Genomic DNA, 26860 nt, shown 5'->3' with positions numbered 1-26860 from the left:
GCGCACACCGAGGAGGGACGCCGCAAAGCTCAGCTACAACTAGGGGGAGCCCAAAATCGCTACGGAGCCTGATTAAACATTCCCCTTGCTCCTTTCTGACTGTTCCATTTTCGTCCACCCCCTTTGGCTGCTCTCTCACCACACGCCCCCTCCCTCCGACGCAGCTGCGCGTATTCCCACCAATACCCACCCGGGACGGTATTGTTGTCTTCCTTATAGTTTGCCTAGGTTCCCATTCTGTGCGGACGGGTGAGTTTAAAACCGGGGAGGGAGGGGGGTGCAGGAGGGAGAGGACTTGGCAGCGCGCGCGCGCGACGGCAGTGGCGCCTCGTGCGCTCCATTGTGATGCAGCGCGCGAGGGTGACAGTTGCACAAACGGCCCTAAAGAGGGGCCGGGGGAGGGTCTTCGGCAATGGGAGACAGGCGGCGCATGCGCACTCGCGATCTCCCCCTATATTCGCCCCCCCCCCTTCCGTTGACCTTGGTGTGGATGGAAGAGTCCTTTCAGGCGCCGTTCTGCCAATCAACACAGAAGGACTGGAGCCAGTGGCTTCCACACTTGAGTCCTCCAGGTGTTTTGAACTGCAATTCCCAGAAGCCTCAGCTGCCTTAGCCAATGAGGAGGAATTCTGGGAGTTGAAGTCCAAAACATTGGCGCAGTGGACTTTTAAGCTAAGTGTTTGGATAACAGCCTTGCCATGAACAAGAAGAAAAAAACACTCCTCCACTATTTTAGCTGTTTTTAATGTATTTGGAGGTTTCTGAATTAGTAAAAATACAATTAAAACCTACTACAAATTTCAATTCAGGTTGAGCATACCTCATAATAAATAAATACATAAATTATAATATATATATATATATATATATATGCATTTACATTTCACCTGTCATGTTCAGCACTTTTAATTTATTCATTACATTTGGCCCGGCCCTAGTTTTAAATGTGTCATTATGTATTGTTTCGATGTTTTACTGTTATTGCTTTAATGTTTATTGGTTTTCTTTATGAGTTTTATTGTTGTATTTGTTATGCTGTTGTTTTATTGAGGGCCTTGGCCTTTGTAAGCTGCACCGAGTCCTTCGGGAGATGTTAGCGGGGTACAAATAAAGTTAATAATAATAATAATAATAATAATAATAATTTTATATATCATATTACCTGTAATATTACTAATAATATCACAGCATAGAGGTATAGTGTAATATAGTAATATATAATAGTAATCTTGTGCTGTGCTAATAATATATATTGTATACACACATAATATTGATAATACAATATTGGAGCCCATGGTTGTGCAGTGCATTAAACCGCTGAGCTGCTAAACTTGTTGCAGGTCGCAGGTTCGAATCTGGGAAGCGGGCGTGAGCTTCTGCTGTTAGCCCCAGCTTCTGCCAACCTAGCCTTTCGAAAACATGCAGATGTGAGTAGATCAATAGGTACCACTTCGGCGGGAAGGTAACGACATTCCATGCAGTCATGCTGACCACATGACCTTGGAGGTGTCTACGGACAACGCTGGCTGTTTGGCTTAGAAATGGAGATGAGCACCAACCCCCAGAGTCATACACGACTGGACTTAATGTCAGGGGAAAACCTTTACCTTTAACTATTTATAATATTATAATGTAGTAAAATAGAATAGTACTAATAATAATACAATATAATAATTTTATATTTCAAATTACATGTAATATTACTAAATATATTACAGTGTAGTGTTATAGTACAATATAGTAATATATAACACCAATATTGTGCTTTTTTTTCTTTGCTTTTTTTGTCATGTCAGGAGCAACTTGAGAAACTGCAAGTAGCTTCTGGTGTGAGAGAATTGGCCGTCTGCAAGGACGTTGCCCAGGGGACGCCTGGATGATTTGATGTTTTTTATCATCCTTGTGGGAGGCTGCCCTCATGTCCCCGCATGACGAGCTGGAGCTGATAGAGGGAGCTCATCCGCCTCTCCCTGGATTTGAACCTGCGACCTGTCGGTCTTCAGTCCTGCCAGCACAGGGGTTTAACCCACTGCGCTACCGAGGGCTCCAATATTGTGCTATGCTAATATAATATATTGTATACACGTATAATATTGATAATATTATAATGTAGCAATACAATACTAATTATACAATATAATAATTTTATATTTCGTATTACATGTAATATTACTAATATTGCAGCATAGTGGTATAGTGCAGTATAGTAATACATAATACTAATATTGTGCTGTGCTAATAATACAATATATTGTATGTACATATAACTTGTAAGCCGCTCTGAGTCCCCTTCGGGCTGAGAAGGTCAGTCTATAAATGTCGCAAATAAATAATACATAATACTCCACATGGGTGGCTGAGACAGTGACACCTTCAATTCCTTATGTTTCGGTGTACACAAACTTTATTTCAAGCAAAGAGTTGTTACAATTGTGTGTGCAATTAGCTTCAGGCTATGTTTATAAGGCATACATGAAATATCAATGAATTTCAAGTTTAAATATGGTTCTCATACTTCAGATCCCAAGCATTTTGGATAAGGGGTAGTCAATCTGTACTTGCTTTCAGTCAGTCTCAACGTAGAAGCATTAAAAGTCTCCAAAGAAGGAATCTCCACCACACTCTGGGGCAGAGAGTTCCACTGCTGAACAGCTCTCACTATTAGGAAGTTCTTCGTCATATTCAGGTGAAATCTCCTTTCCTGTAGTTTGAAGCCACACTCAGATAATGTGGGATTTTCTGCCTTGATATTCTAGGATATAGGGCTGTGTGGAAGGGTCCCGAGTGGAGTATCTTGCATTTGTCCCTGTTGAACTTCATTTTGGTAGTTTTGGCCCATCTCTCTAATCTGTTAACGTTGTTTTGGATTCTGCTCCTATCTTCTGGAGTATTAGCTATCCTTCCCAATTTGGTGTCTTTTGCAAACTTGATTATCATGCATTCTAACCCTCTAAGTCATTAATAAAGATGATTTGAGGTTAGATCTACTCTGAAAATTTCTTTCAATCCCTGTGTTGGGCAAGTCACACGCTCTTGACCTAAAGCAAAAGGAAATGTTGTCTGAACAGATCTGGCCAATAAAACCTTAGGGACAACCATGCATCAGAAATTACTTGAAAGCTCGCAACAGCAGATGTAGGAGAAATGAGTCGCCGCACAGGCTGAGATATTAGCGGTATACAAGTGTACCAAATAAAATAAAATAAATGTGTTCAGGATTTTTAAGTGCCTTGAATAAAAGTTGATGTATACATGGGAATAAAAAAAGATTGTGAGACGGTCTGTTCTGGGAAAGATCAACTCTTGCACTTACCCAATGACAAATTCTTACACCCCTTTAAGGAATGAAGTGTGAATGTGTACACAAACAGAATACAGTTGACTTTCTGTATCTACAGATTATGCATTCATGGGTTTAACCTTGATTTTACCACATCATTTTATGAATATAGTGGGATATGAACATTCACAGATGATGATATCCACTGGGTATCAAGGACCCACTGTATAAGATAACTTTTAGAAATGGAGTTTCTCTTCATGTTTCATAAAATCATAGAGTTGGAAGAGACCACATGGGCCATCCAGTCCAACCCCCTGCCATTCAGGAAAACCACAATCAAAGCACTCATACTGATGTCCCTTCTACACTGCTATATAATCCAGGTTATTTTATTTAAATTGGATTATATGAGTTTACACTGTCATATAATCCAATTCAAAGCAGATAATCTGGATTTTATATGGCAGTGTAGATAGGTCCTGAGAGGCTCAGGTACTTGGTCCGCAAAAGTTAAACCTGCAAATGTGGATGGCCAATTCAGATTCTGTTACCGTAATGTTATAAGAAAACAGCCTGTTCATGTCCAAATCAGTCACAGCCATGACTAAACCTCTGACTTCCAGCAGCCTATGCTTTTGAAAACTGATGAACAGTCTGATTAGTCATAGAGAAAATTTTAGAGTTGTGAATATACATTAAGGTGAAGACTGTTGTAGCACTAATCTTGCAAAGATCCTATTACTTGGAAAGCAAAAGAGGCTCGAAGAACTCATTCTCACTCCAAATCCTTTTGAAATTAGATGCAAGGTAGGAAACCAGAACTTGAACATGAAATATTAAAATACAGTAAATAAGTAAATAAATAAATAAACTTTCAAACCAACTTCACCCCCCCCCCCCCGGTTTGTGTTTGTTTTTTAATAGCTAAGAGCACATACTGAGATAGAGAATGCTCAATTTCTATCTACTTAACTGACTTTCTTCCGGTCTTAACAGACAATAGATGGGCTTGCAAGTGATGGATTACTTGTGTCTTGTACTTCTTTATGTTGTCTGTCTCTTTGTCACAAGCTTCCCTGTGTCCTCAATGATAAAGGGCTATATTTAGAAGTCTGCCTAACATTTGTGATGCTTCTTATTCTGCACACAGAATAAATTGCTCCATTGTTATCTCACCAGTCCGTTATCAAGTTTCATCCCTATAGACTTGCCTTCATTTGTCACAGTTTGTTTATTGTTGTTTTATCAGGGAGCATGCTTAAAACAACATCACATAGTCATCACAAGATAAAGGGACACCTGGCGCAATCAAATAGTAGTAATTTCAAAAATAAAAAATGACTTCTGCTGCAACTCCTTAACTTAATTGCTAGATTGATAAACTCTAGTGCAATTGTAATTGTAAAAAAAAAAAAATCTAGCTGAGAGTTAAATAAAGATTTTGTTCATTTCAACAAAAATAAAAATTCTGAACCACATAGCAATCCTGATCCCAGAAGGTGGTTAGGAAAGGGTAGCATCACCCTCTAAAACAGGGGTCCTCAAACTGGAGGCTGGATGTGGCCCTCCAAGGTCATTTACCTGGCCCTTGCTCAGGGTCAACCTAAGTCTAAAATGGCTTGAAAGCACATAACAACAACAACAACATCAATCTATCTCATCAGCCAAAAGCTGACACACACTTCCCAGTGAAATACTAATAAGTTTATATCTGTTAAAATTGTTCTTCATTTTAATTATTGTATTGTTTTTAAGTGTTTTTTGCACTAATAAGATATGTGCAGTGTGCATTCATTAATGTGTTTTTCAAATTATAATCCGGCCCTCCAACAGTTTGAGTGACTGTAACCTGGCCCTCTGTTTAAAAAGATTGAGGACCCCTGTTCTAAAATGAGGAACTTTAGATTTTTCAGCTGTACTCATGTACCACTGTGTTCCTCAACCAGACTGCTCCAAATGTAGGAGATGCCTATAGTGGAGTCAATCATCCTATTTTCTTAGATATGGCTCCTCAGTTATGAGTACTATAGATAAGCTGCCCCATCCAGTATAAATGCAGAGGATTTTCTTTTTTTTAAAAAAAATCCTTTCTGCATACCCAGCTGCCAGGCCTCTGGGAGTAGCAGACAATCTACAACTTGTGTGTCCCTTCCACGGACATACTTAAGTTTGCTATCATTCGGTTTAACTAGCTTGCCCTGTAGCTACAGAGGAAGGAGCTGGCAAAGCCACATCTGAGTATTTGCCTTAAAACCTTATGAAATTCACAAGGACACCAAAGGCAATTCAAAGACACACATTGGAAGGGGCAAGAGTTGTGACGTCCTATTCTCTAGATACAATGTAATTATATGTATGTTTACTCCAAAGCAATAAAAATGCCCCATAAGAAGTAAATGTATGTACAGGATTAGAGCTGGAGTTTGCCCTGGCTTTTTTATTTAATGACTAGCTTGGGGACCCGGCGCTGCCCGGGTTATGAGAGAAAGGAATTGTATATCAAGGCTGGTGTTTGGCTCGCAGTGGTCTCAGGAAGTTAGTGAAGGTACTGTGAGTCCCATCGTCCTCCAAACTGCACCAGGATGGAGAAGTTTGGTCTTGATCAGTCATTGGATGAGGGTCACAGCAGTCTCAGAAAGTGAGTTAAGGTACTGCAAGTCCCATCATCCATAGTCTCCCTCAAACATCACCAGAATGTTGAGTTGGCCATGGGGGCTCTCTGTGCCAAGTTTGGTCTTTATTGGTATTTGGATGAATGTCACTGTGGTTTCAGGAAGTAAGTGAAGGTACTGCAAGTCCCATCATCCATTGTCCGTCCTCCTCCAAACAGCACCAGGATGTTGAGTCTCTCATGGGGGCTCTGTGTGCCAAGTTTGGTCTTGATTGGTCATTAGATGAGGGTTGCAGCAGTCTTGGGAAGTGAGTGGAGGTCCTTGAAATCCCATCATCCATAGTCTGTTCTCCCCCAAACCTCACCAGAATGTTGAGTTGGCCATGGGGGTTCTGTGTGCCAAGTTTGGTCTTCATCAGTCATTGGATGAGGGTCTCAGTAGTTTCACTAAGTGAGTGAAGGAACTGCAAGTCCCATCGTCCATGGTGCATCATCCTCCAAACCGCACCAGGATGTAGAGTGCATCATGGAGACCCGGTGTGCCAAGTTTGGTCCTTATCGGAAATTGGATGATGGTTGCAGTGGTCTCAGGAATTGAGCGAAGATACTGCAAGTCCCATAATCCATGCTCGATCCACAGTCAAACCACACCATGGCATAAAGTGGGTCATGAGAGGTCTATGTGCCAAGTTTGGTGTTGTTCAGTCATTGTTGAGGGTCGCATCAGTCTCGGAAAGCGAGTAGAGGTACTTCAAGTCCCATCATCCATGGTATGCCCTACTCCAAACCGCAGTAGGATGTAGAGTGGGTCATGGGGGCTCTGTGTGCCAAGTTTGGTTTTGTTCGGACATTAGATGAGGGTTGCAGCAGTCTTGGGAAGGGAGTGGAGGTACTTCAAGTCCCATCATCCATGGTCTGTCCTCCTCAAACGTGCACCAGGATGTAGAGTGGGTCATGGGGACTCTGTGTGCCAAGTTTGGTCTTGATCCGTCATTGGCGAGGGTCTCAGTGGTCTCAGGAAGTGAGTGAAGTGACTTCAAGTCCCATCATCCATTTCCATATTTTTCCAAACTGCACCAGGATGTAGAGTGGGTCATGTGGGCTCTCTGTGCGAATTGTGATCCTGATCCATCACTGTTGGCAGTTGTAATGGTCTCAGGAAGGGAGTGCAGGTATTGCAAGTCCCATCGTCCATGGTGCATCCTCCCCCAAACCGCACCAGGATGTAGAGTGTGTCATGGAGACTCAGTGTGCAAAGTTTGGTCTTTATCGGTAATTGCATGAGGGTTGCAGTGGTCTCAAGAATTGAGCAAAGGTACTGCAAGTCCCATAATCCAAGGTCTATCCCCGACCAAACCACACCAGGATGTAAAGTGGGGCATGAGAGGTCTATGTGCCAAGTTTGGTCCTGATCAGTCATTGGATGAGGTTAACAGCGGTCTCAGAATGTGAGTGATGGTACCGCAAGTCCCATCATCCATGGTTCATCCTCCTCCAAACTGCAGTAGGATGTGGAGTGGGTCATGGGGGCTCTGTGTGCCTATTTCGGTCTGTATTGGGAGTGTTCTGACCCAGCCCCCTTTGGCCTTTCCTTTCCTCTCTTTGTCATCTCGGAATGTTGGGTTTGAGGCTGGCCAATCAGAGACCATATGCAAATTTCCTTCTCATGTCCCCGTTTCTTCCATGAACTCTTTTCTCCACCAGGGGCTCCTCTTGAAGCTGGCCAATCAGAGACCATATGCAAATAGCACCACTGCGGCAGCCAATCCGAATGTTGGAACTTTCAGGCTGGCCAATCAAAACGCTGGCACATACTCCTCCCGCCACACCGCCACACATCCGCCACATACAAGTTTTGACTTTTATTATATGTATAGATACCCACTATCTCCATCTTATTTTGATAGCCCGAGGCTAAAGCTGTAGTCCTACAGCATTTAGTCATGAGTAAGTCTCATTAAATACAGCATGACTTATGTATGAGTCGATATAAGATAGTGTATAAGGCATTTTTCAAATAATTCTAAGACTAGGAATAAGAATTTGGTATTAAATTTCAATTTTTTCTGAATGTGTTTTATTGTGGAATATACTCAGCATATTTTACATATGACAGTACATAATACTGTCATCAAATATGTTTGAATGGTTTTAACTGTGAATCAATACTGTTTATATTTAATTCTGTTCTAATATTTTTATATTTTAAATGCGGTGCTATCATTTTTATGCTAAGCTGTTTTGAGTCCCTTTGGGGGAGATAAAGTGGGGCATTAATAATAATAATAATAACAACAAATATCCCAAAGATCTATTTAGTCATAGATACATATCTGAAACTCAGGAGAGCCAGAGCATTATAGATTTCAGTTGCATCCTGAGACAGTATATTTTTTCACAAAGGCCTAAACCATGTTCTTGCTCCTATGTAGAACAGATTCTTTCAATCAGTGAAATTTACCTATGTGTTGACTCCTCATTCAGCAGTTTTTGGAATGGGTCTATTCTAGTTGGGACTAATTGACAGACTGCTAGCCAATGAGTTCTGCTCCCCAATAAGTGGCAAAAGTATTATAGCTGGGACCCTATGAACCCTACACTAGTTGCACAATATGAAGGGAAGTCCATTTGGACTGTTCCCAGCTGCTGGGGCTGCTTTCTTCAAAGGGCGGAAAGTGTGCTGGCAGCCGGGGAAGGTATTTACAAAGCCCTAGTGCGAACAGAGCGGCAGGAACCAGATCCCTCCCCCTTTCCCCTCTTCTGCTTTTCCCCGCCCGCTTTCTAACAGTGGAGGGCAGGACATGTGAGCCATAGACCCCTCCTCCTCCTCCCTCTCTCGCAGCTGCGTCTCTCACTCACTGTGCTGTCTCATGCACATCTTTCCTTCATGAATATTGACCTGCGGTGCGCAACCAGCATAGGGTCCCAGCTATCATATTTTTGCCCAATAAAAAGCATCTGGGCAGGTGTTTATACATGTTGTTCTCGGCATCACAGAAATTTTGCCTGAAATCCAGTGCATGCTGGCTTAAGCTTAGAGTCAGAAAAAATGTGGTTATACTTTAGTTTTTCTTTTATTATTAACACATATTTATATACAACTTATATCGAAACATTTCAAGCTAATGTGTACCAGTTCTGATCTCTAGTATTAATGTTTTCACGGGTTGACCATATGCATTATTTTTCAACTGGGTAAATGTTTTCTAAGCCAGTGTAATAGAGAAAAAACATCTGCATCTGTTACCTTTGCCTCTTGTCTCTCTAGAACTGTAGTTCTCAACCTATGGGTCCCCAGATGTTTGAGCCTTCAACTCCCAGAAATCCTAACAGCTGGTAAACTGGCTGGGATTTCTGAGAGTTGCAGGCCAAAATACCTGGGGACCCACAGGTTGAGAACCACTGCTCTAGGTGGTAATCCATCTAACAGAACTACCTTCCCTAGAGGAGATAGAAAGATCTGACAATTCCTTCTCTTTCTCTACCTTGTACCCTCTGAAACCAACAGAGGGAGTAGCAAAGTATGTGTGATTTTTTTTTTTTTGAACACACGTTGGATTCATTGATTCCTGTTTTTCCCATCATCAGGCATAAAAGAATTACCAATATAATAAGCAAAATGGCATTGAACTTCAAAGCGGGAGTACTTATAGTACAGGCAAAAGAGATACAAGCATCCCTGAAATTAATTATCTAAGACTCGGATCAAAAAGGTCTGCCTCCCCACAAGAAAAAATCAAGAAAGAAGCTATCTGGCCTCTCTCCATTTAAGCTGCTCAGTTGCCTTCTTGCACACCCCCTTCCCATTTTGTTACCTTTAGAATCATTATTATGCTACACTGTTATACCTGCAACCTGTGAAGAGGAGCTGCCTCATCTCTTCGTATCTGTATAGTTTGAACCTTTTTAGATTTTCTTGTGAAGATTATTAAGTATTCACTTTTATTTTTATTTTGCTTATTGACAGGTAGAAGCCTCCTACATGAACTAACATGACATCATGGCAAGATTTCGCCGGAGAACATGCGTCATTTTGTTGCTGTTTATTTTATTTATTTGCTCCATAATGATGGCCTTGAAAACTTTGAGACCTGAACGAGCAGGATTTGGAGATCCATTTGGTATTGGTCTTTTGCCAGATTTTCAGCAGCAAACAAAATATTTTAAAAATAAATTCAGTCTACAGAAGGAAGCCAAGGAAGATAGCTTCACACATGCCAAAAATGCACGCTCTCCGATAATGAATGACAAAATGCCAACAGGAAGAGTGGATGAAGAGCTGCCGTCTCCAAATTACAACTTCCATGTGTTTTACTATAGCTGGTTTGGGACTCCACAGTTTGATGGGAAATATATTCACTGGAACCACCCATTGCTGACACACTGGGATCCCAAAATTGCAAGTGGTTATCCACAAGGAAGACACACGCCTCCAGAAGATATTGGCTCTAGCTTCTATCCTGAACTTGGTCCATATAGCTCCAGAGATCCTACTGTCATTGATGCTCACATGAGGCAGATTCGCTCAGCCTCCATTGGTAAATAGGTATTTTTGAGACATTTTCAGTAAATTCCTGTATTTTCTGCAATACATTGAAGCTATAAGGGAAGATTTTTTCCTGTATTATTATTTCTCTATTAATTTTCACCCATCTGTTATCTGATTCTTCATTAAATCACAACTGTCTCTTGTTCAGGGGCTGAGTAAAAAATGTCTTGTGGTAACCATACAGAAGGTAACTTTATGAATTATCTAGTTATGTTAGATTTGCCCTGTGACTTTAGCTAAACCATGTTTTGTTAATATGTTTGAACCCAAACTAACTTGCTAAGCATATTTTCTTTGCACACTGACAATACTTTGAAGCTGGTTTATCACTCACAGCTTGTGTTAAGTGGAGTTTGTATTTTCATTCAAATTTGCAGATCCTAATTTGTTGTGACCCTTTTTGCCCTGCCTCACTCCACCACTCTGCTTAACAACAGATTTGTTCCCCATTCCCACTCTTTATTGTCTGTCCGTCACTAGGCTGAATGCCCATCTTCTAAACTGGCTTATGGGAAGGTTGGGAGGAACTTAATTGACATAAGGATTGCTTGCTGATGATTTTCCAAGGACAATAAGTACCATGTTTCTACATTCATCTTTGTAAATTATTTATTTATTTATTTAAAGTTAATACTTATTTGTATCCTCCCTTTCTCTATTCCGAAGGGGACTCAAGGCAGCTTTACATATGGCAACTATTCAGTTATTGAAACACACCTTTTTATTTCCCTCCGCTTTTAAGATATAGCAATATACCCAGGTCTTCATGACAAAATGCCAACATTGCCTCTAAGCCTATATGGAAATATATTACCTTCCCAATCAGTACCTCTTGACTCTACATACATTCTTAGAAGTGCGCATGCCAGTGACTGAAAAATTTACCATCTCACCAAAAAAAGTGACTCTGGGAATTATTTTGTTGAAGACATGTTCTTCTCTGGTGTTCTCTGTACATTAAAGCCCCAAGCCAGAGATTTAGGCATGATGTGTATACTTGTCCCATTATTCATCCACCTGAGGATAAATCTCAGGATGAGGTTAATATACTACATATCCCCCCCCCCCCCCCCGGGCAAGAATTCTACTTTGGCATACCAGAAGGTCCATGCCTTCCAAATATTGGTGGTGGTGGGGGCACTGCCATAGAATTTCCACCCAAGGCAGTTTCTGCACATGGAACAGGGCCACTATAGCTGCTGGATCCCCTTCCCTGCCAATAGGCACCCAGTTGACCTGTAACATAGGAAAAGTAACTACATATTTTGTTTGTTAGGGGTGCTGGCTCTTTCTTGGTATCCACCCAATATGGCTGATGAAAACGGAGAACCTGCTGATGTTCTGGTGCCAACTATTTTGGATATTGCAGATAAGTACAAATTAAAGGTCAGTTTCATCTGATAAAACTGTAGATGAAATGTGTATATTAAGTTAACAGAATTTAGGTTGTGGTCTTATATCAGTTTATCCCAGAATGTATTGAGGTATGTGTCTCAAGAAAAATATACAGTATATATAGAATTGTACCATGGACGTTGCTGTCATGTATCTTTTCATTTCAGCAAAAGCACTTTAGCTGTGTAGTGCTAAATGTTTATGTCAGGGGTTCCCAAATTAAGGCCTTTGAGCTGGATGTGGTCCTCCAAGGCCACTTGGAGGGTCGCCCTAAGTCAGAAACAGTTTGTAGGCAGACAGCAACAGCAATCCTAATTAAATTGACTATCTCATCAGCCAAAAGCACGCCCACACTTCCCATCGAAATACTGGTTAGTTTATATTAGTTAAAATTGCTATTCATTTCAAATATTGTATTGTTTTTTCTTTGTTTTCTGCACTACAAACAAGAATATGTGCAGTATGCATAGGAAATAGCTCATGGTGTGTTTTTTTAAAAAACTGTAGTCCAGCCCCCCCCCCCCCCCCAACAGACTGAGGGACCATGAACCGGCCCTCTGCTTTGAAAGTTTAAGAACCTGTGGTTTATGTTTTGTGAAGTCTAAATATCCAAAATGCACTGGATCTTGTTTGATCTTGGAAGCTAAGTGGGATGAATAAAGTTAATACTTGAATGGGAAACTACTGTATTTCAGAGAAAGGAACTATCAAATCCACCTCTTGAGTATTCGATGCCTAAGAAAACCCTATCCAAATTCATGGGGTTGTCAATATGCAAATTGATTCCAAGGCGGTTCAGTCCATTTGGTCAAATTTAATAGAGGACCTTGTACTTTTGAAACATGAAAGCAATCTTCAGTATAATCTATGCATATCTAATCAGAGACAAGTCCCATTAGTCCCAGGAGAACTTATTCCAGTATGCACATTGTTATACACAGTTACCTATGCCATTAAATTCAATGAGTTGTTTCTTTGAATTCAGTGGTGCTTGGTTTCAAGTAGATGTCCTTCAGGTTGTGCTATTAGTATATGGCAAATGAGATTTTTCCATGTCATTTTTGGTAGCATACCATACCAGTATTATTATTTTTTAGGGATTATGAGATTATATCAGTTCTGTTCTTTATTTTTTTTTTTCAAGATGTTGCCACCCCCTCTTGTATCCATTTGCAGTAGTGGTTGATTTGCAGTAAAATAGATTTCCCTGAATAGATGTATATTGGCTCGTACTGTAGCCAAAGTCATACAGTACATCCAGTAACTGCCGTGAGTCCATCTGGGGAGAGAGAGAGATAAATAGAATAGATAGAAATAAAGATAATGATGATGATTACTGCATGAATGGACTTTCACTTCTCTTTGAAGTAGCAGTTGCCTAGCCACCCTGAACACATTGAGATTTTTCTCCAAAGTCTTTTTGCATTTCTATAAACTAGGATGAGGTATACTTTTAAAATCTGTAAGATGATATTTCCTGATTTTGACTGCTTTACAAGGGAGTGGTGCGTCAGTGTGGTGGTCACTTTGGGCACCACGCCTTTTGTGTGTGTTTCAGGAGTGAGTTGAGAAACTGCAGAACTGCAGAACTGAGAAACTTCTGGTGTGAAAGAATTGGCCGTCTGTAAGGATGTTGTCCAGGGGATATTTGGATGTTTTACCATCCTGTGGGAGGCTTGTCCTTTTCAGTCAGCAGTCCTGCTGGAACAAGGGCTTAATCCATTGTGCCACCAGGGATTCCACTTTGGGCAACTGAAAATAATTTTGAGCTATTTTGAATAGATTCCGGGGAAACAGAATGAGAATACCTAAAAAAATAGAGACCGTGTAAGAGGGCAGGTTTGCCACAGTTCCCCTAAACCCACTTCCCAGAAAGACTTTTTTTCAAGCCACCTCTTTTTCTGAACCTCATAAACAGAGAGAATAAACTGGGTAGTGCTAATTTTATTGTGATATCCTGTTTCAAGTTTATTTCTTTTTAAAAATAATCTATCAATGTTTTCACTTTTCAGATCACTTTTCATATTGAGCCATACAAAGACAGAGATGATCGCAATATGTACACCAATATAAAATACATCATAGACAAGTAAGAAATTTCAGAAGTATTTGATATTAGCTTAGGAAACTGGTGATACTCCAGTTAGGAATTTTGTAATGATAAACATTAGAACTAGTGATTTTTGTGTTTTAGATTTTATGCATGATCCCATTAGGAAATGCTTAAGAATGTGGGTAAACTACAACTCCCATCGTCATCTGTCAATGCCCCCAAACCCCACCAGATGTTGAAGTTGGTTATGATGGGTATGTGTGCCACGTTTGGTCCAGATCTATTGTTCAAGCAAAAAACATCAGTAATGGAGGCGAGTTTTAATAAGCAACAATTTTAAAAGGCATAAAACACCCTCTTAGGAGTGAAGGTAAAACTTCCACACTCAGTTTTTGTCATAGGGGAAAAATTGAGATAGGGTAGATATGGAATGGGAATTTCTAGTTAATATTCTACAAAGACAGGTATTGACAAGCCTAGTGCTTCAAGGAACAGTGGAAGCACTGCTAAGTTTGTTTCTATTTCATAAGATCTTTTGCATTTCAATCAGTCACAAGTCCAAGTAGTCAAGACAAAATGTAAACCGTGCCATACATAGTTAGTGGAATGAAATATTCACCCCCTTTCAATGGCAGAGTTGCAGGGGAATGTGCTGCTGAATAAGTATGTTTTCTGGAGGACATTTGGTTACTGAATAATTGTGAATTGCAACAATGTAAGGCAGACTTACAATTACAAACAGAATTTTAGCCATAGTATTCTTACAGTTGTTTTTTTAAACAAATATAAAGGACGTATATAATATTCTCGTACTCAATTACAAATATTCCAGTGAAATAATTTCTACATAAATCTTTGAATGTGTTTGAAAGCAGTATTAAAACCAAATGTTTTGAACCTGATCATAGACCATTGGACAATTTTCTGGAAAACCTTCCATTTCCCCTTTTCCTGAAAATCCATATCACTCATTGCTTCATTTTGCATTTTGTGTGTTTTTGCGTTAGGTGTTGTACACAGACCAGAATATCACTTAAATCACATTAACAATTTCTTGTTGAAAGCCAACATTTGGTATTTTTATTGTTGTATTTATATATCATTATCTTTCATGTTATCTGCCTTCCCTGATCTCTAGTGAGCCTGGACTACTGTATTTTCTAGCGTATAAGACTAGTTTTTAACCCAGAAAAATCTTCTCAAAAATCAGGGGTTGTCTTATATGCTGGATGTTGTCTTATAGGGTGGGTGCTGAAACTTCTGAGCCAGATTGGAGGATCTGCGGTTGCCGCATATGGTGGGAAAAGCACAAAAATGGCCATGGCCACATCCCCGCCATATGCGGCAACTGTATGAAAGCAGCATGGGCGGCACTGTACAAGTATGGTAGAAGAAAATCCACTCACCAGGATTCATGGGAACAAGTGGCTTAACGCAGTCCTGATGATGAGGTGAGGGGGCGCCTCACTGGGAAGGTGTAAATGAAGGGCAGAGCAAGCTGCAGGCATCTGGGATGCCTGGTGTATGAAAAAAAAGAGATAGAGCGGCGCTGTGCCCAGAAAAGCATGCCTCTTTCACCCGTCTGCCCCACCCTTGTATCCTATAACCATACCTTCTTCCCTGCTTCTCAGATCTCGCTCCTGAGGACTGCAGAGAAGCAGCACAGGTGCGCATGCGCAAGATCTGAGGGGCAGAGAAGGAGATATGGTAATAGGAAAATTATCATACTGATATCAAATCTGATGGTTTTTGGGGTTTTTTTTTTTTAAAAAATGGTGTGCGTTGGAAGAGGGGTAGTCTTGTACAGCGAGTATATCCCAAACTCTATATTTTAACTGGAAATTTTGGAGGTCGTCCAGTCATCTTATATGCTGGAAAATACAGTAGGTGAAAGATAATGACTTGTGAATTAGAAGTAGAGTAACTTTATTGTCATTAAATGAGGAAGACTTATTTAATTAGAATTTATTTTATATGACAACATAAATTATTCTCTAATGCTAGTGATGATTCCACATTTCAGATGGAAGAGTGTGGGGTTTAAACAACAGCTTCTAGTACTTTGAAAGTAATAGAAAGAATGTTTACTTCTTTATCTTCTTTGCTTTGTAGATATGGAAGCCATCCAGCTTTTTACAGACACAAAGTCAGCACAGGTAGAACCCTTCCCATGTTTTATGTTTATGATTCTTACATAACAATTCCTGAAATATGGGCAAATCTGCTTACTATATCAGGATCCCAAAGTATCCGAAACACACCTTATGATAGCTTATTCATTGCCCTTCTTGTGGAAGAAAAACACAAGCATGAAGTCTATAGAAGTGGCTTCGATGGAATTTATACATATTTTGCCACAAATGGATTCTCTTACGGCTCAAGCCATCACAACTGGCCCAGTCTGAAAGCTTTTTGTGACACCAAAAACTTAATGTTTATTCCAAGCGTGGGTCCGGGCTACATAGACACCAGCATCCGACCCTGGAACAACCACAACACGCGGAACCGTGTCAACGGCAAGTACTATGAGACAGCGTTCAGCGCAGCGCTACTAGTGCGGCCTGAAATAATTTCCATCACCTCATTTAACGAATGGCATGAAGGGACGCAGATTGAAAAGGCCATTCCAAAGAAGAACGGAAAGACAGCTTATTTAGACTATCAGCCGCATAAACCAAATATTTATCTGGAGCTCACTCGAAAGTGGTCTGAAGAATATAGCAAGGAGAAGGAACAGTGGCTTACATGAGATGCAACTGCGTTTGGCGATTCCACAATGAGCCCCTCCCTGTGTCTCACTGGTAAACTGAGAGCTTTGTGATGTGTGAGGGTGGCACCTGCACTATTGCTATCGCTTTGCTAAGACAGAACTAAAAGAGTAAAAGTGACAATAGCAAGCAATACTAACTCCTCGGTTTCTTATATTATATGGAGAATATCCTGGTAGCAATACAATACTGTACATACTAATACTCTGCGTATTTCAAGTACACCACAAGAATATGTGATTAATTATTTTAGTGGAATGATACAGAACTTACTTCCATTTCATATTTTGGGTTTTTAACCCAGTTGATTATATAGGCTCTCTGCATGCAGCTAGGCTTCTGAGTGTTTCTTTTCTAGAAGAGAACCCTCCAGTTGCTTCTCAGAGTTAAGCAAATTTAGAAGCAGTTTCCAATGTAATATGAGTAGATGTAGCCAGACACTAAAACTTTGGTGTTCATCTAAAAACCCTTTCGTGGCAACTTGTTGGATCAGGTTTCAGAACGACTGTGAAGAAAAATGTCCTTTCGGGTACTCTGTCGAGAATATTTGATTAGTTCTCGAAGTCTACTAATCAAAACAACTACAAATCAGCTTTTATTTGATGGTAAAGAACAGAATGCAGTAGGATTTTCTCAAGAGCCACTTAAAATTCAACTTGGAGCCCTAGAAGAGCACAGACTTTTTCCTGTGCCAGCCCTGTTCTTTTAGGTGCATACAGCCAAAATTAGTGGTTGATATTCATGCTGTGTATTTTTAATATTTCCTAGGTGTCCAAAGTGTATATTTTACATAGAGGTTTAAAAGTGTTATCTTTAAGTTTGTTCTTACTTTGGTAAAAATGAGTGATGTGAAATTGTGATACTGATAGTTACTAATAGTTTTAGTGAGGCTTTTTAAAAGCAAATATTTGGCAATGTTGCATGCCTCATGTTAAAACTTGAAGCAAACAATCAGTTTTATGTAATGGCTTTGCCTACTAACTAGCATAACTAGAACTAGCAAATAGAGTTAAGTCCTTAAGAAGAAATAATTTATTACCACTAAAAATATATCTTTTTAGTTTAGGCTGACAACCTGCTTGGATCCCTGCTCTACACAAGAGGAGAAAATGTTCCCTCACAGGTTAGCAGCTCCTAATAAGTTAGTTCCCTGGTTGTTGACAAGATGCCAATTTGAAGGCATTTGAGACATGTGGGTGAGGACTGAAGTGGAAATGTTACAAGATGCAAACGTAGCAGCCATTAACAGGTTTATTAGGCACTTGAATTATTTTCAGAGAAGAAGAACATGTTTTAGCAAGATTTGGCTTTTTAAAAAGCAGGCTAAAAATTAATCTTCTGGAAAAATATGAAATTGTGGTCAAAGTACAAAGCATTAAAATGATGATAGTTAGTTTGAATAAATGGAGAGTAACCTAGATTAAAGCTGCCAAAATCATATTAGAGTAATACATGCACATTCTTCATTTACAATCTTTGTTGGCACAGATTTATTAAAAGAGATTGAAGCACCTTCAGATTTATACTAGCAGTTCAATCTTCTCTTCCATGAGTGTGCTGTTTCAATATTTAGGTGGAAGATTGCTCACATGCAACTGCCTCATATCTATGCCCCATATACTCTTTGCCATTGAGTAATGTCTCAAAAGTGATTTATTAAAATGATGTCAATAATAAATATATTTAGCTTCATATACAGGAATTTAAAAGTTGGGTGTATTTTGATCCCAGTGAGAATTTCAGTTTATTGTGGAGTATAAAAATACCCCATATCCAAAGGAGTGTTACAAAATCAAACATATTCCACCCACACTCTCAAATGAGAAAGAATTAGGCAGAATAAAAATAAAACAAAGAACCTCTTATGTTGTGAAGTATATACTGATACAGATGAAATCCATTGTCTTCCCAATGGAAGAAATTATGTTAATTTTCTCAGAATGGAATTAGCCCACTGACAATTGCAGCACATGTCATCTGCTTCACTGTTATCATGATATACCTAGATAGAGAGAGAAAAATATCGTGGAATATACCCTTCTATGTTACAGCAGGGGTGGCGGAGTATCCAAAGGCAGAAATCAGTATTATTATTATTTACCCTATTTATACTCCATCTTTCTCTACCTTGAAGTAGATTTGTTTGTTCAATTTTAACAGGGTCTAAAATGTCCCATCCTAGTGCATACTAATAAAAAAGTAACTCAAAAAACAAATCTTTGGAATTTAAAGTTTTTGGCTTGGACTTAAGTTTCATATATGGGCCATTTTTTGGCTTAGTGTCCCATTCAAATCCTGTTTTTCAGTACAGAGGCTTGTTTTACAAGAGTATCTGTGCTTTTCAATAACAGACTATAGGATGTGGTTTTTTAATGAGTGCCTTATGATGTCTAAGTTCAAAGTGCCTCTTCACTGAGCTCCCTTGACACACAAAACTAATAGTAAACCCTCCAGCATAATTCAATGTATATTTCATGAGCTTGGTTTTGCAGTTTTCAGAACTTTATTACAACACATAGTATTCATTATGAAGGAGGGCTGGTGTTTTTCTCATTTGGCTAGCAATGGATAAAAATTTCTTCCCACTGCATGATTTGGAACGGGGCGTTGCAAACCATCAGTGTGATGTGATGATTTGAGTGTTGAGTGAGGACTCCAGGATATCGGGGTTTAAATCCCTGCTTGGTCATATAAAACTTACATATGACTTTAGGCAAGCCACATTCCCTCAGCCTCAGAAAGGCAGCAGCAAACCTGTGAATAAATCTTGTCAAAGGAACCACTAGAGTGCAATTGACAGAAATCTGAGTTGACCTAAAGGCACTTAACATCAATGACAAACCAAATCGCTTTCTTTAGAAAGTAACAGATAATCTGATTTATTTGGAACCCATTCTTAAATCCAGGTTCCAGTCATTGGTCTTCTGATGACCTTGTCAGAAACATAATAGGACCCAAAAAAAATTCTTCTTTGCAGCCTTTCCCCTTTTTCCTGGACTGGTAGCTGCAAGTATGACTACTCCAAGAATGATTTGCTAGAGGCTTCTCTTTCTCCTCTGGCATTTGTCTTTTTTAGGGTGACCAGGAAAGTATATGTCATATGAATAATCTGGAAGAGATTTATTGAGACTGCTTTCTCCTCTTCCTCCTCTTCCTCCTGCTAGGCCAACTAAGTAAAAACAAGAAGTGAGAGAGAATCCAGAAAAGAACAAATTATACTGTAAATCCTATTGATTTCTGCAAATTCCACCCCTCATTTTCTTTCAGCTACTGACAAATCCTTTAGGAGTTAATGCAGATGAAATCCATATTTTCTTGCTGCCCTAAAAATAGAAATTAATCATATTCGGTGATTTTTTTTACCAGAGATCTTGTCAAAAATTGACAGTGGAGGGTTTATTTCTTTTAAAAATACAGATTGACGGGCATCAACCAAACTGAAGTGGGTTAATCACTGCCATTTTTTAAATAACAAATGCAGAACTACATGGTTGCTTTTTCTGAATATATTAACATCCCTGCCTTCTAAGCCATGGTAAAAGATTCATGACATACCCTCTGAGATATTTTTAAAGCCTTATAAAATTACATTAATAGTAATGATAAAAACTGAAAAAGAGACACAAGAGAAACATAGGGATAAACAATTGTCATAAGGCTGCCATTTTAGAAACATCAGCCAGAATGGTTTCAATCCAAAATATTACATCAAGGTTTAAGTAGACTAACTGGACAAAGTCTTCTACAAACAGGAGCCAAAATTGAAAAGGTTGTCTCCCCTTCCTTGTCACCACCCTTTAAGACTTACACAGGTAAAAAACTGTAAGACGCCTCTAGACACTGATTTCAAAATTTGAGCAAAAATAGGGTGAGAAAGGTCAAGATCAAGTACTGGGATCTCAGGCCATATGATGTTTCAAAGACTGAAACCACTATTAATGGATATCATTAAATCCAAAAACATTGTTGTGTATTTCCTTGCATTAAAGGAACAGGGAGAGATGAAGATTACTTCCCTGCTATATAATCTTAAAAGCTGTAGCAAGTCAAATGGATGGTGAACTGAAACTCTTTTATGCACTCTATTTATTCCTAATTGACCATATTTTTGAGCTAATAAATAGAGACAACAGTGCTAGGTTTTTAAATTAAATGTAAAACATACTGTTTCACAGGTGATATCAAAGAGCTTTGCTAACATTCTTTTCTAGAAGTCAAGTTGATTATTATTTATTACTTTTATCATTTTACTAATTACTATGTAAATTGATTATAAGAACAGCCTATTGCAAGAGCCAGAAAGAAATAAATACAGTGATTTGGAGTGTTTGCATATACATGATACAATTGATCAAATGAGTGACATTAACCTAAGGTTTTTATAAACCTTTTTCTGTCTTTTCACTTCTCCTGCTCAGAGCTGGGATCAAACTGAGTTAAGTACTTGCAGCATCTGAAAAGTGGTAGGCTGCATCTCAAAGTGAAAAGTGGCTTGTATTTTTTGTCCAGTAGGCAGATACAGTTTGGACTTCAAAGAAAACTCCAGTTAAACAAGCACTGTTCTCTCCTGTACACTCCAGGCTTCAGGAGACCTGCAAAATAGTTCTGGTGTCAGAAGAATTTGTGGCAGTCCTTTTCCTTCAGAAGTTGGAGTCTTGAAAGCAGGGGTTGCTGAAGTAGTATGTTTTTAATGACCTAGTTCTTCTGTCTCTGACTTTTCTTTGCAATCTCTGCTAATGTGTAGCAGAGAGTTTACACTCATTTTAAGACAGCAGTATCAATGGGATTGTTTCAATCTATAGCAGAAGTGAGCAGTTTCAAAGGTTCCATATTTCCAATTCCCACCCAATCTGAATTGGCAGTTGGTTGCACTACTGTTATATAGCTGTGTTTCTGCAATTTTTTTCCTTTTGATTTAAAGGGGATTCTCAATTTTCCATCAAAGTTTGGTGGCACGCCCCCCAAAAAGTATCACTCTTAAAACTATAAGGTTTTGTTTCAATACCAGCATGCTGCCAGATTTGCTAGATGAAGCTTAGAGAGTTGAGGGACTACAAAGATTCCTGGAGAATAAATGTATTCTGTATACTGCTCCTTTATAGCAACCGGTCTCAGCGTTATTCTCTTAATCAGAATTTTGAAATCTGAAATATTCCAAAATACAACATTCTTCTCATGAGTGGCTGAGAAGTGAATCCTTTGCTTTCTGATGATTCAGTGTACACAAACTTTGTTTCTCAAACAAAATAATCAAAACATAGTGTATAATTTATCATTTCGGCTATGTGTATGAGGTGCCTGCAAAACAGAAACACAATTCATGTTTAGAATTGAGTCCCATCTCCAAGATATTTCATTATGCGCATATCTGCAAATGGGATATTCCAAAATCTGGAGAGAAAAAAACAAAAATCGAAAACACTTTAAATCTCAAGTATTTTGGATAAGGGATACTCAACCTGTATAGCAATTCCAGCGTAATAGGTAGAACTCAATCTAAGCCACCTGAGCTTTCCTCCTATTGCTGGATATGTGGTTAGTGTGCAATAAATGTTTGAATTGTGGATCAAGCAGTAGAAAGCAGAGACCTCTGACACTTCCATGCAGAAATTCAGTGCGGAATAATGTATAGCATGCATTTTTATCCCTGTTAATGGAGTGGTAAACGTGCTGCAGGTTTCAGACCAAATGTTCTAGTATTCAAGACTATCTAGTATTCTGAACCCTGTTCTCCAGATAGGCTCAGCAGCGCTTGTGTCAGATCTTAAGCAAAAAACTGAATTCCTCGATAAATAAATTCGAAGGAGTACATGTCTGGAAAGCATATAAAACAAACTAATTACCTTTGAAGATTTATTCATATAGCACCAATTGAGTCACCTACATTGTTAGATTTGTAATGGATTTGACAGGCAACTGTTCTGAACAACATTGGTTAATATTCTTTGGAAAAGGGTCAAGTCAGTTATAAGTCTGGCTCTGGCTTCAGTCATCTTTTAAAAACCTGCATAGAGATTTTACTAATACTTCTGGCTAGGAGCTAAGAAATAGACATCATTTTCTGAGTCATATAATAGTAAGCCGCTGTCACACAGTGACAACAAGATAGAAAAACCTGCATTCCAGATTGGTTGATTCAGAGCTTAACGACTCCGCTATAAGGTGACAGGTTTTTACAAATAGCAGATGAGCTTAAAACTTCAGTTCTCTTTCTTCTGTATGAAGTAAGTATCTGAATAGTTGTTTCAGTCAATGGTATAATAAAAGGTTTTCAAAAATGTATTAAGGTCTGGCATACAAAAAACCTTTTTAATTTACGTACTTAAGAAAAAACTATTTGTGTAATCCTGTTATATAAAAAGATTTTTTTTAATGAATGTGCATAGCATTAACATCAATAAGTGGATATAATGTTTAAAGGCAATTCTGTACACCTTTAAAATGAAAAAGCGAAGTGGGCACAAAAATACTTTATAAAAGGAAAATAAATTCGAAAACACTGGGTTTTTTTGGGGAGGGGGTTGTTTAAAAGTTCTAAAAGTATGTATATTTGTACATATTACTATTTAATAGTCTTTCATTCTTCAAATAATTTACTTGAGCTCCAGTAGAAAAAGCATGTTGAATATCTTAAGAGAGAGACTTGATCCCTTTCCTTGTGAACTGTTTGCTCATGCTGATGCTGCTAAATTCAGTTTGTGAAGTTGTGAGTTTATTATTTCACATATTATTTTGATCACATTTTAAGAAGCTGAACTGTCAAAGCTATCTAAAGATATTTTTGCCTGTGCAATATTTCAGCAAGAAGTGTGATGTGTCTTGCAAATGAGTTTCTGTTATGTAAAAAAATGGATAAAACTAATAGCTACAGTCACTTGTTTGCCTCCCCCTCCCCAGTAATGAGCTGAAAAACCTCCCCATTTAAAAATAACTTTGTAAATACGTACAAGTTAAGTTAGTTAATCCTGCTCTTAAAATGTTTGTAGATATTCACAAAGCCTGCTAAATTTTCTACTGTATGCTTTATGGAGCCAACCAACCACCACTTTCTTCTTGGGACTAATCTATTTATCTATTGATCTATTTAAGAGATATTACGAAGAATATATTGTGAAGAAACATATCAGTTTGAACGTAACATGTTCAGGGTTGAACAGGACGACCCACGAGTTCTCTTCCAACTCTATGATTTCGACATCCAGCTTGATATTAACATGTACAGTTTACAAAATTGGGCAACAAGATCTTTCATGGGTTTATTAAATTAGAAGTTGATATGTTGTATAAGATCCTGTTGAAGGACAGTGCAATTGGTTTTGTAGACATTTTCATATATTGCTACTGACTGGGAAAGATATATGTAAGTTTATTTCTTTTCTTGATGCTTGAGATGAAGACTTATAATTATGTTCATAAAAAAGTTCCAAATGACTGCAATTATCATCTTTTTATTTGGTGAGGTTATTATTATTATTATTATTATTATTATTATTATTATTATTTCTGCCATAATATTTTATTTCTCTCTTTATACTTGTCTGCATATCCTGTATTTCAGAGATTGAAATTAATCCACTGACATTTAATTGGAAAGCTATTGACAGAGTTGCTACATGTTGTCTTGTGCAGGAATATCACTGAATTAGCAGCTGAATACAGATACATGAATGCATGATTTTGTTCACAATGATGTTCATTATAGTAGTAGGTACTGGCAGAATGTTACTGCACCATTTTCAGTAGCTGATAAATGGAAATTTACAAGCATGACCAATTCTTTAATTAGTGTTCCAATTAAAGCTCCAAGACAAAATGTAAAATTAGCCATCTTACATGATTTAACTTGTAAAACAATGCGACAGTTGATACCACTTGCAGAACTGTACTGCTTCAGATTGTAATTGAGTCAGTGCTTTAAACAGCCTCATACTTATTAAAAGCTGGGATTCTAAGGACAAACATGGGCTGAACCTCAAACTAATATAAAAGGTTTTGTAGGGAGTTGGGAGGAAGTAGATATTATTTGTGAGTGCACACATATTCCTAGTTTGCTAACTAGCAGTCTGAAATAGTGCTGTTCAGCAAAAGAGGCAAAGTTTGCTTTACAGATAATAGTTTGCATCGTTGTTAATTTGAGTATTTCAAAATGTTTAAATTATCTATTGTTGTATTTGCAATGCATTTCCCTGTTAAGAGAGCATTTCTCTTTCTCTCTCTTTTTCTCACACACATATAACACATATAACTAGATGTTTCCTTATGTAATTAATAATTATAAATGTTTTGTTTTCTTTGGATAGCCAATACTCTTACCTTTGTAAAGTGGTATGTATCATTGAGTAAAAAGCCTATGCGAGTTGTACATCAACAGCAAATGGACCAGGTGTGTTAAGATCACTTGTTTACTATAAAAGTGTCACGGATGAATATTAGGCCTCTGTTTCTGTTCAATATTACAGGGAATAATATGCACTAATCACAGTTGATGAGCCAAATGTATATTTTATATTTGGGTACCTGTACCTGAATACACCATGTGAAGCATGAGAAGGTTGAACTAGAGTTTAATCTTATAAGTTATCTGCTTTATTGACTTTCATAGTAGTATAGATTTATTTTGAAATCCCTTTTCACGTATTTCCTGTTCAGTTTATGTGCCTTAAAAACAAAGGCAATGGGTATAACAATAACATTTCTTATCTTAAACAATTTATAGGTTTAGCTGAATAAATCTCAGTGTCTACGTTTCCGAAATCTCAATGGGGAACCAAAGAATGGTGTCAAATAAAAGCTACTTACCGTTTACCCTTGCATTTTAAAGTGTCTCCCTCATGTAGGATTTTTCCCATGCAATGTTTTTTACCGACCGCCAGGAATTAGCTTTTTTATGGACTTTATCTAGTAAAAGTAGACTAAACTTATTTTACACTTCTTAGTCTGTTATAGTGAATGCTTGTTCCTAAGTAAACATTGATAGGATTGTATTGGCAGCTTTTAAATTTAAGGCATTAAGAAAGAAAATAAGGAGGGAGCTGACACAGCTATTTGCTGGAGAATATGCATCATTTACAAATAATTCAGTGTGTCCCAGAGAGATGGGAGTTTTAACAAATGTTAAATGGCATTTAAATTTAAGGATTGGGATCTCCGTGTAAATAGTAAAGACTGAAGATTTTTACCGACGAGACTGCTGAAAGAATGTGGTTGATGCTACTATAAGAAATTTAATTTAAGGCTGAATTAGATTTGATAATGCCTAAGATTTCCTGAAGACTTTTAAAATGTTACACTACATACATGGTTTCCTAGGATTGCAAAATTCTAGACAACACATCTGACTTCATGTACATTACATTAACAAACAAGGCACATAAAATGCATATATGATTCTCATACCAGTTATTTTCCTATATGTAAAAGCATTTCCATGTAACTCATGGAAATCTGAATTTACAGATTTTATAATGAGATCCTGAGGGTTTGGTGGCTCCACTGAACTACTTGAACTTTTCTCAGCCCCTCAGTGATAACTAGAGAATTTTTGAAGGGGAGATTATTCTTATGGATGTCAGTTGCCTAGCACAGTTACTGCTTTGAGGCTTGATGGTGTTCCTACCTCTCCTACAAGCTACCGAAACAAATTGTGTCACCTTCACAATTTTAGCAGTGTCCAGTTAGAAGCATAACATTACAAGTTTGTATTTTAAAACCTCATTTTGGATATGTTTCCACTTGTTTCTCTCTCATTTATAACTGTTGATCTTCAAAAAGAATAAAATTATTTCTTAGTTAATATTGGCTCTATAAACATATTTTAGGATTGTACATTATATTGTTCAAAGGATATTTGCTTTTAAATGCAAGTTGCATTTGTTGTATCATGTTTTTGTGCAACATTATCAATATTACAGAGCTAATATATTTTACGTGTTCGTTTTTTGTGCACCACTGATCATACTTACCACTGATACTTGTATAATGTTTTGATATCTACAATTTGTGTTCAATTTCTAGAATTCTAAAGCACTCTGCATGTCTCAGGAAATATAATTTACATAAAATGCACTTAATGGTAAAATCTTGCATAAAAATCTTTGAATTGTAATCTCATAATGTATGTGTAATTACAGTGTAAACTTGAACTAAGGACTGCATCAATTCCAGGCTATATTTAACAAATAAAGTAGATGTGTTTCTATCA

The 26860-nt window shown here is 38.1% G+C and overlaps 1 protein-coding gene across 3 annotated transcripts; it reads left to right on the top strand.

Moving 5' to 3' along the window:
• On the top strand, positions 1-26860 carry MANEA (mannosidase endo-alpha). Of its 3 annotated transcripts, XM_060753054.2 has the most exons (6): positions 1-249; positions 9862-10432; positions 11720-11829; positions 13851-13927; positions 16004-16047; positions 17721-26860. In XM_060753054.2, the coding sequence occupies exons 2-6, from the start codon at positions 9895-9897 to the stop codon at positions 17723-17725; spliced, it is 774 nt and encodes a 257-aa protein (XP_060609037.2). In that variant the 5' UTR covers positions 1-249; positions 9862-9894; the 3' UTR covers positions 17726-26860. The 3 variants fall into 3 exon arrangements, with proteins under 3 accessions (XP_060609037.2, XP_060609034.2, XP_060609035.1); XM_060753051.2 differs by having other exon boundaries at positions 16004-26860; XM_060753052.2 differs by lacking the exon at positions 1-249 and having other exon boundaries at positions 10354-10440; positions 16004-26860.

The sequence above is a fragment of the Anolis sagrei genome, chromosome 1 (genome assembly GCF_037176765.1).
Source record: "Anolis sagrei isolate rAnoSag1 chromosome 1, rAnoSag1.mat, whole genome shotgun sequence".
NCBI classification, from domain to species: Eukaryota; Metazoa; Chordata; class Lepidosauria; order Squamata; family Dactyloidae; genus Anolis; species Anolis sagrei.
Note: the sequence above shows the minus strand (reverse complement) of the source record. Positions and strands in the feature narration are given on the sequence as shown.